General features: G+C 42.8%; 3 protein-coding genes across 6 annotated transcripts in view; 2 read left to right on the forward strand and 1 right to left on the reverse strand.

Annotated features, from left to right (window-relative positions):
- LOC125785590 (integrin alpha-X-like) overlaps positions 1-13489 on the forward strand; it is an 87025-nt gene that overhangs the window by 38624 nt on the left and 34912 nt on the right. The gene's annotated exons all lie outside the window — the stretch shown is intronic.
- Positions 1-13489, reverse strand: part of LOC125785591 (tyrosine-protein kinase-like otk) — a 44921-nt gene that overhangs the window by 8611 nt on the left and 22821 nt on the right. The window lies entirely within an intron of this gene.
- LOC125785589 (integrin alpha-X-like) overlaps positions 2595-13489 on the forward strand; it is a 29900-nt gene continuing 19005 nt past the window's right edge. Inside the window, exons 1-8 of the mRNA XM_049469452.1 lie at positions 2595-2748; positions 7083-7200; positions 7336-7430; positions 7569-7636; positions 8008-8122; positions 8623-8753; positions 11760-11902; positions 12085-12235. Coding sequence (XP_049325409.1) covers positions 2712-2748; positions 7083-7200; positions 7336-7430; positions 7569-7636; positions 8008-8122; positions 8623-8753; positions 11760-11902; positions 12085-12235 — 858 coding nt within the window. The 5' untranslated portion in view covers positions 2595-2711. The remainder of the gene's footprint in view (positions 2749-7082; positions 7201-7335; positions 7431-7568; positions 7637-8007; positions 8123-8622; positions 8754-11759; positions 11903-12084; positions 12236-13489) is intronic.

Raw genomic sequence — 13489 nt, forward strand, 5'->3', positions numbered from 1 at the left:
GTGTTTTGGGTAATTTTTATGTAGTTTAGGCAGTTTGGGTGGTTTTAGAGTTTTCCTGGTAAACTAGCAAGACAGGTATGTGGGGGTTTGGTAGGAAAAAACTGAGGAAGCTGAAGGCAAGCTGGCTTTCCAAGGAACTTTTTTTCTCTCTTTTAAAACCAGGGCACACGTGTTGCTGGTTAGGCTTGATTGCCTCCAGAAGCCCCTCATTGGCCCCCTCTGGTGGACGGAGGCTGTTTAGCCCTGAAGCAAGTCCTTACTGTGTCTAGATTAATCTCTGCTTTTGAAGGAAAATCCTTATTTAATGCTGTGCAGCTCAAGACTAGGCTTAATCCTCGTTTGGGAAACTGACTCCTAGAGTTTAAACTTGGTGAACATACCCTTAAAGCTCTGGATGCTTGCTGCTGATTGGCCGTTTTTTGAGGTGGTGTAGTCTGGTGATCTGAGGGTTGTTTTACGAGAACATGTCGCTTTTTTTTTACACTGAGACAAAAAGATGTCAACACTGATCATCTGCAGCCGCACCTCAACCACACGGAGAGGGTGTGAGAGGAGTGAGTTACAGCGAGAGAGCGAGAGAGAGAAAGAGAGAGGCGGCATCCAGAAACCCCAAAATACTTTTAGGAATGTTCAAATGACATCACTGCACCCGAGCCCACAGAGCAGCGAAAACAGAGCTAACATTGTTTTAACAGTTTGTAAAGAGCAGCTGTAAACTGTTGTAGAACATGAGATTACTGCATACACATTGCTGTGAGCAAACCTACACAACTATTAAACACTTTTTTAAGTTTAATTTACAATCAGAGCTGTTAAAAGTTCTATCATAAAAAATATATATGAATCTGTGTAATCTAAACCATATCAGTAATTAATTAATTCATTCCTCTATAAGGATATCTCACACAAGCATTCATCGCACAGAATATATGTTTATTGTTTCTTACTAACAGAAGGTTAATCTGGCTGTGCTTTGAAGTTTAATATGTTTGTCAAAGTTATGATCTCTAGAATTTGGAATTGTGTTTATTGATCTCTCGTTTTTATTTGTGTATGCAGAGCTCGATCCAGAAACTGTGATTGGCTGGGCAGTATCTGGCATGTGCTGAAAGTGAGCATTGTGATTGGCTCAGTTCATCGGTAATAAACATCCTATCTAAAAGGATCAGCTGTCCCATTTCCCCAATTACAGCTCCTTCCTTCCGTTCCTCCTCCTCCTCTCCTCTCCTCGATTCCTCCTCCTTTTTCCGGGGTAGGAGAGGAGGAGTAGGAAAAGTTTCTAGATGCAGCCAGAGTGTGAGAGCAGGAGTGAGAAAACGGAGTAAGAGCAGGAGTGAGAGAGAGAGTGAGAGCAGGAGTGAGAGAGAGAGTGAGAGCAGGAGTGAGAGAGAGAGTGAGAGCAGGAGTGAGAGACAGAGTGAGAGCAGGAGTGAGAGAGAGAGTGAGAGCAGGAGTGAGAGTAGGAGTGAGAGAGTGAGTGAGAGCAGGAGTGAGAGAGAGAGAGTGAGAGCAGGAGTGAGAGCAGGAGTGAGAGCAGGAGTGAGAGCAGGAGTGAGAGAGAGAGTGAGAGCAGGAGTGAGAGCAAGAGTTAGAGAGAGAGTGAGAGCAGGAGTGAGAGTAGGAGTGAGAGTAGGAGTGAGAGAGAGAGTGAGAGCAGGAGTGTGAGAGAGAGTGAGAGCAGGAGTGAGAGTAGGAGTGAGAGTAGGAGTGAGAGAGAGAGTGAGAGCAGGAGTGTGAGAGAGAGTGAGAGCAGGAGTGAGAGCAGGAGTGAGAGAGAGAGTGAGAGCAGGAGTGAGAGCAGGAGTGAGAGTAGGAGTGAGAGCAGGAGTGAGAGTAGGAGTGTGAGAGAGAGTGAGAGCAGGAGTGAGAGAGAGAGTGAGAGTAGGAGTGAGAGCAGGAGTGAGAGTAGGAGTGAGAGAGAGAGTGAGAGCAGGAGTGAGAGCAGGAGTGAGAGTAGGAGTGAGAGCAGGAGTGAGAGCAGGAGTGAGAGCAGGAGTGAGAGAGAGAGTGAGAGAGAGTGAGAACAGAAGTGAGAGTAGGAGTGAGAGCAGGAGTGAGAGCAGGAGTGAGAGAGAGAGTGAGAGCAGGAGTGAGAGTAGGAGTGAGAGTAGGAGTGAGAGCAGGAGTGAGAGAGAGAGTGAGAGAGAGTGAGAACAGAAGTGAGAGTAGGAGTGAGAGCAGGAGTGAGAGCAGGAGTGAGAGAGAGAGTGAGAGAGAGAGTGAGAGCAGGAGTGAGAGCAGGAGTGAGAGAGAGAGTGAGAGCAGGAGTGAGAGCAGGAGTGAGAGTAGGAGTGAGAGCAGGAGTGAGAGCAGGAGTGAGAGAGAGAGTGAGAGAGAGTGAGAACAGAAGTGAGAGTAGGAGTGAGAGCAGGAGTGAGAGCAGGAGTGAGAGAGAGAGTGAGAGCAGGAGTGAGAGTAGGAGTGAGAGTAGGAGTGAGAGCAGGAGTGAGAGAGAGAGAGAGAGTGAGAACAGGAGTGAGAGCAGGAGTGAGAGCAGGAGTGAGAGAGAGAGAGTGAGAACAGGAGTGAGAGCAGGAGTTAGAGAGAGAGTGAGAGTAGGAGTGAGAGCAGGAGTGAGAGAGAGAGTGAGAGCAGGAGTGAGAGAGAGAGTGAGAGCAGGAGTGAGAGCAGGAGTGAGAGCAGGAGTGAGAGCAGGAGTGAGAGCAGGAGTGAGAGATCAGTGCGGAGGACAGTTGGCAGTTGAAGAGGCGATGGAGGTGCTGGTTCTGGTGGTCTGGGCTGGCTGGGGTAAGAGATTGAATTCTGATTTTTATGTGTTTATAAATTAAATTGAACATTTCGATTCATAATTCATTTTGAAGGTAATTCAGTGCTGAGAGCTTTAATCTCTGTTTTGCGTGTTTAAATTCACCACTTCCTGTATGAGCTAACCACCAATATGTTAAAATGCAACCTGTTTCCTCGTGTAACTGACTCTGTACCGTCTACAGCGTTCTACACTTTTATTACTTAATGCTTTACTTTCGCCGCTGGAACTCTGCCAGCTGATAGATAGATAGATAGATAGATAGATAGATAGATAGATAGATAGATAGATAGATAGATAGATAGATAGATAGATAGATAGATAGATAGATAGATAGATAGATAGATAGATAGATAGATAGATAGATAGATAGATAGATACTTTATTGATCCCTGAGGGGAAATTCTAGAATTCTGTTCACTCTTATAGTCCGATATCACTCTGATACTCTCAGCCGTGGATCCCTCTGATCAGAACCTTTATGTTCAGGTGTTTCCCGGTATAAATGTGTGCTAACCAAACTTTCAGACCTTCTGAACCAAAACTACATGAGTTCTGAACCACAGTCCAGATTATTGCAGCAGAATTTGATCTGATCTGGTCAATAGGGATGTTTTGGGTCTGAATCAGCTGAATCATGGTCCAGTTGGCTGACTTTATTCAGAACAATTACAGGAACTTTATTCAATTCAATAAGATTTCCGTATACAGATAAAAATAGCACAAAGCAGCTTTACAGAGAAAACAGGTCCACGCCTCTTACGAGCAGCACAGAAATGTCAATAATGTGCGAGGGGAAAACTCCCTTATATTAAGAGGCAGAAACCTTAGGAGGAACCAAGGCTCAGTCAGAGGAACACAACGAAAAGAAAAAAGAATTAAAAGAAGAGGTGTTGTGCTGCAATCCATCTCTCCTTGGTGATGTACAGGAGCATCACGCAGCAATACGGGTACAACAGATTACAGTGCTGGTGATTCTGTATCTACTGTAACTGTAGATTAATTACAGAGCAGTACGGGTACAACAGATTACGGTGCTGGTGATTCTGTATCTACTGTAACTGTAGAGTAATTACAGAGCAGTACGGGTACAACAGATTACGGTGCTGGTGATTCTGTATCTACTGTAACTGTAGATTAATTACAGAGCAGTACGGGTACAACAGATTACGGTGCTGGTGATTCTGTATCTACTGTAACTGTAGATTAATTACAGAGCAGTATGGGTACAACAGATTACAGTGCTGGTGATTCTGTATCTACTGTAACTGTAGATTAATTACAGAGCAGTATGGGTACAACAGATTACAGTGCTGGTGATTCTGTATCTACTGTAACTGTAGAGTAATTACAGAGCAGTATGGGTACAACAGATTACAGTGCTGGTGATTCTGTATCTACTGTAACTGTAGATTAATTACAGAGCAGTATGGGTACAACAGATTACAGTGCTGGTGATTCTGTATCTACTGTAACTGTAGATTAATTACAGAGCAGTACGGGTACAACAGATTACAGTGCTGGTGATTCTGTATCTACTGTAACTGTAGATTAATTACAGAGCAGTATGGGTACAACAGATTACAGTGCTGGTGATTCTGTATCTACTGTAACTGTAGATTAATTACAGAGCAGTATGGGTACAACAGATTACAGTGCTGGTGATTCTGTATCTACTGTAACTGTAGATTAATTACAGAGCAGTACGGGTACAACAGATTACGGTGCTGGTGATTCTGTATCTACTGTAACTGTAGATTAATTACAGAGCAGTACGGGTACAACAGATTACAGTGCTGGTGATTCTGTATCTACTGTAACTGTAGATTAATTACAGAGCAGTATGCGTACAACAGATTACAGTGCTGGTGATTCTGTATCTACTGTAACTGTAGATTAATTACAGAGCAGTACGGGTACAACAGATTACAGTGCTGGTGGTTCTGTATCTACTGTAACTGTAGATTAATTACAGAGCAGTATGGGTACAACAGATTACGGTGCTGGTGATTCTGTATCTACTGTAACTGTAGATTAATTACAGAGCAGTATGGGTACAACAGATTACAGTGCTGGTGATTCTGTATCTACTGTAACTGTAGATTAATTACAGTATGGGTACAACAGATTACGGTGCTGGTGATTCTGTATCTACTGTAACTGTAGATTAATTACAGAGCAGTATGGGTACAACATATTACAGTGCTGGTGATTCTGTATCTACTGTAACTGTAGATTAATTACAGAGCAGTACGGGTACAACAGATTACAGTGCTGGTGATTCTGTATCTACTGTAACTGTAGATGAATTACAGAGCAGTACAGGTACAACAGATTACAGTGCTGGTGATTCTGTATCCACTGTAACTGTAGATTAATTACAGAGCAGTACGGGTACAACAGATTACAGTGCTGGTGATTCTGTATCTACTGTAACTGTAGATTAATTACAGAGCAGTACGGGTACAACAGATTACGGTGCTGGTGATTCTGTATCTACTGTAACTGTAGATTAATTACAGAGCAGTACGGGTACATCAGATTATGGTGCTGGTGTTTCTGTATCTACTGTAACTGTAGATTAATTACAGAGCAGTACGGGAACAACAGATTACGGTGCTGGTGATTCTGTATCTACTGTAACTGTAGATTAATTACAGAGCAGTACGGGTACATCAGATTATGGTGCTGGTGATTCTGTATCTACTGTAACTGTAGATTAATTACAGAGCAGTACAGGTACAACAGATTACGGTGCTGGTGATTCTGTATCTACTGTAACTGTAGAATAATTACAGAGCAGTACGGGTACAACAGATTACAGTGCTGGTGGTTCTGTATCTACTGTAACTGTAGATTAATTACAGAGCAGTACGGGTACATCAGATTATGGTGCTGGTGATTCTGTATCTACTGTAACTGTAGATTAATTACAGAGCAGTATGGGTACAACAGATTACAGTGCTGGTGATTCTGTATCTACTGTAACTGTAGATTAATTACAGAGCAGTACGGGTACAACAGATTACAGTGCTGGTGATTCTGTATCTACTGTAACTGTAGATTAATTACAGAGCAGTACGGATACAACAGATTACAGTGTTGATGATTCTGTATCTACTGTATCTGTAGACTAATTACAGAGCAGTACGGGTACAAAAGATTACGGTGCTGGTGATTCTGTATCTACTGTAACTGTAGATTAATTACAGAGCAGTATGGGTACAACAGATTACGGTGCTGGTGATTCTGTATCTACTGTAACTGTAGATTAATTACAGAGCAGTATGGGTACAACAGATTACAGTGCTGGTGATTCTGTATCTACTGTAACTGTAGATTAATTACAGAGCAGTATGGGTACAACAGATTACAGTGCTGGTGATTCTGTATCTACTGTACCTGTAGATTAACTCTTATTTATAAACACTAATAAAAGGAATCTGAGGGGAATATGTCACTCATTTTGCTGCAGGACAAAAATGCACTCCAAGAATAGAGACACATTCTGGACTTTTCTTTTCTGAGTCTGAGAACAGGTTTCTTATCACATATTATTTACAGAAAGGTAAGTTCTAGTTTCTCGTCATGTTTTGTGTCCCTCTGGTCTCTGTCTCTGTGTTTACCGACCCTCCTCTGCACATCTCCCCTTGTTACCCGATCCCAGGTTTTTCCTTTTTCCTGCCCCTAGTCCCCTTTGTACCCGTGTCCCTAATCTGAGGTTGCACTTCCTAAATTTGTGTCCGCTCTCCTTGTCTCCTTCCTGCTCCCAATCGGACATTCCTGTGGCTCTGATTCTCCTGAATGTAACAGTAGATCTGCTGGTGATATTTTTATGAATCAAAGTGGAAAAATATCAGTGTTTTGTGCATTATGACCCACTGTAGTCTCTCTCTCAGACTCCGGCTGCTGATGGAGAAACAGCATGATCTACTGTACTCTCTCTCTCTCTCTTAGACTCCGGCTGCTGATGGAGAAACAGCATGACCTACTGTACTCTCTCTCTCTCTCTCTCTCTCTCTCTCTCTCTCTCTCAGACTCCGGCTGCTGATGGAGAAACAGCATGACCTACTGTACTCTCTCTCTCTCTCTCTCTCTCTCTCTCAGACTCCGGCTGCTGATGGAGAAACAGCATGACCTACTGTACTCTCTCTCTCTCTCTCTCTCTCTCTCAGACTCTTGCTGCTGATGGAGAAACAGCATGACCTACTGTACTCTCTCTCTCTCTCTCTCTCTCTCAGACTCCGGCTGCTGATGGAGAAGCAGGGATTTTGTAATATTTATGGATATTAATAGTGTTTTTGTGTGTGTTCAGCTCTATCATTGTCAGATGGTTTTAACATCGACGTCACAGATCCAGTGATCTTCTCCGGGAGTCAGGAGGATTTCTTTGGTTACCAGGTTCTTCAATATCAGTCCGATTCACACAAACAGTGAGTACAGCTCCAGCAAGAGTCCCCTTTTACTGTAATTAACCATCAGTATATGGTAGTAGATTTATTGTATGATAGGTTAATAAGATCATTGATATAATTGTTAATTGGTTAATTGGTTTGTCTGTTTGGCAGAATTCTCGTTAGCGCTCCGTTAACCTCAAACCAGTCAGGAGCAGTGTACAGCTGTGCAGTAAATACAGTTAACTGCACTCAACTGAACCGGCAAGGTACCAACACCTCCATCACCTCCTTACCTACTGTACCTACAGTGTTTACTACTGAAACCCAGTGCTGTGCCCTCACCTGCCTCTACTCCCAACATTCTAATCAATTCAATCAGTCTAATCATTTCTATTGATCCACAGATTCTGAGGATGCCCGGTTCTTTGGGATGTCCTTGGCAGCGAGCTCCACCCCTTCTCCTGTCCTGACCGTAAGCTTCAGATTAGAACTATAAGAGAATGTTTTGTAGACAATAATGAAGCCCAGACATACTCTATTTTTTCTTTCAGTGGAGAATCTCTATTCAAAATGCTGTGTAGTCCAAAACTAGGCTTTCTGTTTGGGAAAATACCTTTAAATTTTTACAATGCAGAACACAGGGCAATGGTTCTCCTGAAGCAGAACTGATACTACCACTCTTAACTGTGAATGACATTAGAAGTATTGACATTTGAGTAAATGTCATTTTCTTGTAATATAATGCTATACTTTGACAAACCCACAAAAAAACAGAATTTTCCGGTTTCCATCATTCATGCTAACTGTGTTTGGACCTGTTCCGTTCTTGTTGTTGTGATTTAGAGCTGCAGTCCCAGTGTTACTCGAGACTGTGATGGAAACTCACATCTGAGCGGAATCTGCTACAATTTTAACAGCAAACTGCAAACCACCAGCAAGAACAACGTTGGCGTTCAAGGTACCACTAATCAGTTCTTTCCCCTCTAAACTGCCCTTTTTAACGATGTGATGCATTATGGGATTTCTGACTTTTAGAGCTTTTTGTCATAAATAATGACAGGTAGAATCTCAACTATGACCAATGAATGCCTCAGTTTGTGCTTCAACTCAAAAGTTTTAGTTACTTAACTTTACAGACCAAAAATATAGAAAGAGTTTTTTCAAATTTACCTCAACAACTGAAGCAGGGTTGCTGATTTCTGGTCCTGGAAATCTACCACTCTGTGGAGTTTACCTTCAACCCCAATCCAACACACCTGATCCAGGTAATGAAGGTCTTCAGGAGACTCTAAATATTATTGTGAGGAGTGCTGGGTCTGAACTCTCCAAGGTTCTAGATCTCCAGGACCCGAACTGAACCTTCCTGAATTATAGAATATCCAGATATGTTCTTTACAGCATTTTTCTAATGATAATTATCAGATTTGCATATTTAAAAGTTTTTTTGTATTTCTGCAGAGTGCACAAAAGGTCCGGTTAACCTGGTCTTCCTATTCGACGGCTCCTCCAGCATGAAGTCATCTGATTTTAAATTGAATAAAAAGTTCATATGGGATATTATTACACAACTTCAAAACTCCACCATTACGGTCTGTACTCTCTGATTCGTCTCCCTCAATTTAAGAGACATTTTTATTGACTACTTTTCACTATTGCTCATATCAGTCTGCTGAACTAGTTATTAACTTATTCGCATGACAGTCCTGCAATATCCTACACTGTCCTAACCTGTCCTACACTGTCCTGCACAGTCCTACACAGTCCTACTCAATCCTACCCTGTCATTCACTGTCCTACACTATCCTACATTATCCTACACTATCCTACACTATCCTACCCTGTCCTACCCTGTCCTAAACTATCCTACACTATCCTACACTGTCCTAACCTGTCCTACACTGTCCTACCCTGTCCTACACTATCCTACACTATCCTACTCTGTCCTACACTGTCCTACACAATCCTACATTATCCTACCCTGTCCTACACTGTCCTGCACTATCCTACCCTGTCCTGCACTGTCCTACACTTTCCTACACTGTCCTACACTATCCTACCCTGTCCTACACTGTCCTACACTATCCTACCCTGTCCTGCACTGTCCTACACTTTCCTGCACTGTCCTACGCTTTCCTGCACTGTCCTAAACTGTCCTACCATGTCCTACACTATCCTACCCTGTCCTACACTGTCCTACACTATCCTACCCTGTCCTACACTGTCCTACACTATCCTACCCTGTCCTACACTGTCCTACCCTGTCCTGCACAGTCCTACACTATCCTACTCTGTCCTACACTATCCTACCCTGTCCTGAACTGTCCTACACTATCCTACCCTGTCCTGCACAGGCCTACCCTGTCCTGCACAGTCCTACACTATCCTACACTGTCCTACACTGTCCTAACCTGTCCTACACTGTCCTACACAATCCTACACTATCCTACCCTGTCCTGCACTGTCCTACACTTTCCTACACTGTCCTACACTATCCTACCCTGTCCTACACTGTCCTACACTATCCTACCCTGTCCTGCACTGTCCTACACTTTCCTGCACTGTCCTAAACTGTCCTACCATGTCTTACACTGTCCTACACTATCCTACCCTGTCCTACACTATCCTACACTATCCTACCCTGTCCTGCACAATCCTACACTGTCCTACACTGTCCTACACTATCCTACAACATCCTACACTGTCCTACACTATCCTACAATATCCTACACTGTCATACCCTGTCCTACACTGTCCTGCACAATCCTACACTGTCCTACACTATCATACAATATCCTACACTGTCCTACCTTGTCCTACACTATCCTACCCTGTCCTACCTTGTCCTACACTATCCTACCCTGTCCTACACTATCCTACCCTGTCCTACATTGTCCTACACTATCCTACGCTGTACTACATTGTCCTACACTATCCTACCCTGTCCTACACTATCCTACCCAGTCCTACCCTGTCCTGTACTATCCTACACTGTCCTACACTATCCTACCGCGTCCTACACTGTCCTACACTATCCTACCCCGTCCTACACTGTCCAACCCTGTCCAACCCTGTCCTACACTATCCTACACTGTCCTACACTACCCTACCCTTTCTTACACTGTCCAACCCTGTCCTACCCTGTCCTACACTGTCCTACACTACCCTACCCTGTCTTACACTGTCCAACCCTGTCCTACACTATCCTACCCTGTCCTACACTGTCCTACACTATCCTACCCCGTCCTACACTGTCCAACCCTGTCCTACACTATCCTACACTGTCCTACACTACCCTACCCTGTCTTACACTGTCCAACCCTGTCCTACACTATCCTACCCTGTCCAACCCTGTCCTGCACTGTCCAACCCTGTCCTGCACTGTCCTACACTTTCCTGCACTGTCCTACACTGTCCTACCCTGTCCTACACTATCCTACCCTGTCCTGCACTGTCCTACACTTTCCTACACTTTCCTACACTGTCCTACACTATCCTACCCTGTCCTACACTGTCCTGCACTATCCTACCCTGTCCTGCACTGTCCTACACTTTCCTGCACTGTCCTAAACTGTCCTACACTGTCCTGCACTATCCTACCCTGTCCTGCACTGTCCTACACTTTCCTGCACTGTCCTAAACTGTCCTACCCTGTCCTACACTGTCCTTCACTATCCTACCCTGTCCTACACTATCCTACATTATCCTAATGTACTATGAATGTAGATAGATAGATAGATAGATAGATAGATAGATAGATAGATAGATAGATAGATAGATAGATACTTTATTGATCCCCGAGGGGAAATTCTTGACAGCCAGAAGCAGGTGTGTATAGTACACAAAGTTACAAAAAGATAAAATTTGATGATACATATAAATACAACAAAATGAAAAATATAAAAGTACAGTCTTTAGTGTGTGTGTGTGTGTGTGTTGTAAAATAGAGCAGAATAGACAGTGAACACCAGTTGATGTGCAAAAAGTAAGGATAACTGATGTCAGTAGTAATTTTTAGTCCTGTCAGTAATATCAGCCTATAGAATTTCTACTGTTTATTCTGTTTATATGTCAGTATAGACGTGTCAGTAGAGTCTTCAGGATGAAGTCCTTATGGGAAGCGACACAGTCGTGGGTGAACAGGGTGTAGAGGATAGGGCTGAGGACACATCCCTGTGGGGTGCCTGTGTAAGTGGTGATACTGGCTGAAGTCCTGTCTCCAATCCTGACAGACTGAGGCCTGCCAGTCAGGAAATCCAACAGCCAGCTGCAAAGGGTCGGGTGCAGGCCGAGTACATACAGTTTGTTTGTGAGTTTGTGAGGAATGACCGTGTTAAAGGCAGAACTGTAGTCCACAAAGAGCATCCTGATGTAGGAGTCTTTGTTTTCCAGGTGGGAGAGAGAGTAGTGGAGGGCAGCAGCACACTCTCTGAACACTGCTGTCAGTACAGACAGATGTAGTCAGTGCTGTCAGTAAATTCTGTGCTAGATCTGCTGTTGAAATGTTCTGATGGTTCTGATTGTTCTACTGGTTCTGATGATTCTGATGGTTCTGATTGTTCTACTGGTTCTGATGGTTCTGTTATGTTTGGGTTTAGTTTGCTGCCGTTCAGTTTTCTGGGGATCATCGCACTGTTTTCACCTTTAAAGACTACATGGAGAAAACGGCTAAGCAGAAGCTGGATAAAGAGCAGCACATGCAGCATCTCACCAACACCCACCGAGCCATCGACTACGTCCTGTGAGTAATCCTAATCTGCACTTTACTAATGGTGTGGACTCCTAATTCAACAGAGAACAATGTCATTACCTCCAGTACCATCACTACTGTCACTACCGTGGAGTCAGTAGAAACAGTAGAGTCAGTACGATCAGTCGAGTGAAAGAACTAAGCGTAGTTTTTTGTGTTGTTTGTTTTTGTAGAGTCAGTCATTTCAATAATGTGTCCAGTGGGGCAGATCCCGATGCTACGAAGGTTCTGGTCATCATCACAGATGGAGCTCCAACTGATTTTAACACTCAAAATGTTATAAAGAGATGTGAAGATCAGCGTATCTTACGCTTTGTTATCGGGGTGAGTTTAATAAAACACGGCATTAATAAAACACTCCAACTAACTGAAGGTGTACTGAGGCAAGGCAAGTGTATTTATTGTCAGGATTGACCCAGGCAGGGAGACGAGGAGATGACGTAAATGCAGGTAAGAATAGGAATTTAATAACTAAACAACAAATAAACAAATAGACGGGTAAACACGGAACAATGAAATGAATAAGAAAATCAACGTGATATAAAACTAACATAAACAAACAAGAGATACTATAAAACTGGGCAGGATAAACTAAAACAGGGCAAGGGAATAAACTAGGGAAAACACAGGGAACTTAAAAATAACAAAGGATAAACAAAAGATATACAAACAAATACACTAAGGAGGGAACTAAGGAGCACGAGAATAAACCAGATAAATATAAACTACAAACAAAGAGGGAGGCTATACGAGGAAAACAAATGAATAATGAAACAAGACTATGAACAAAACAAAGCAGAGACAATAACAAGGAGTAAACGAGATAAACAAGGAACTAAAACAAGACGGGATAAACACAGAGCAGGAAACCAAGGAGCGCAGGAATGAACACAAGAAACAGAGGTACGACAAACAACAGGGGTTAGTGCAAAGACCGACGAAGGACAAGTGACAGAGGAGGGATATTTATACTAACAGGAAACACACTAGAAGTGGAAACACCTGGGGAAGGGGCGGAGCTACAAATGAGACACGTGGTGGAAAATTACTGAGACAGGAGACACAGAGGGGCACAGGTCACGTGGGGAAAACACACAAAGACATGAGACAAGGCCAGGACGTGACATTTATATAGCACCTTTCATACACAACGGTCATTCAAAGTGCTTTTCAAATTAGAAAATACACAGAGAAATCAAAGAATAGAATAACAGTAAAAATGGAAATAAAAACAACTAAAGTAAGAAAAAACCATGATTGATTCAAACATGATTAAAACAAAGAGAATTAAAATTAAAAACATGTAAAAGGACAACAAGGAATAGGAAATAAAATTAAAATAAGAATAAAGCATGAATAAAACATGATACTAAAGTGCCGTTACAGAATAAAGTGGGCGGAGCTGCAGTGTTTTAAGCTGAGCTAAAGGCCTGATCAAACATGTAGGTTTTCAGTCTGGATTTAAACATGTTTAGTGTTGGAGCTCTTCTAATGCTCTCTGTTAACTGGTTCCATTTAAGAGCAGCGTAGCAGCTAAACGCTAAACGCTGCCTCTCCGTGTTTAGTTTTTACTTTAGG

Source organism: Astyanax mexicanus, chromosome 21 (assembly GCF_023375975.1).
Source record: "Astyanax mexicanus isolate ESR-SI-001 chromosome 21, AstMex3_surface, whole genome shotgun sequence".
Lineage (NCBI taxonomy): Eukaryota > Metazoa > Chordata > Actinopteri > Characiformes > Acestrorhamphidae > Astyanax > Astyanax mexicanus.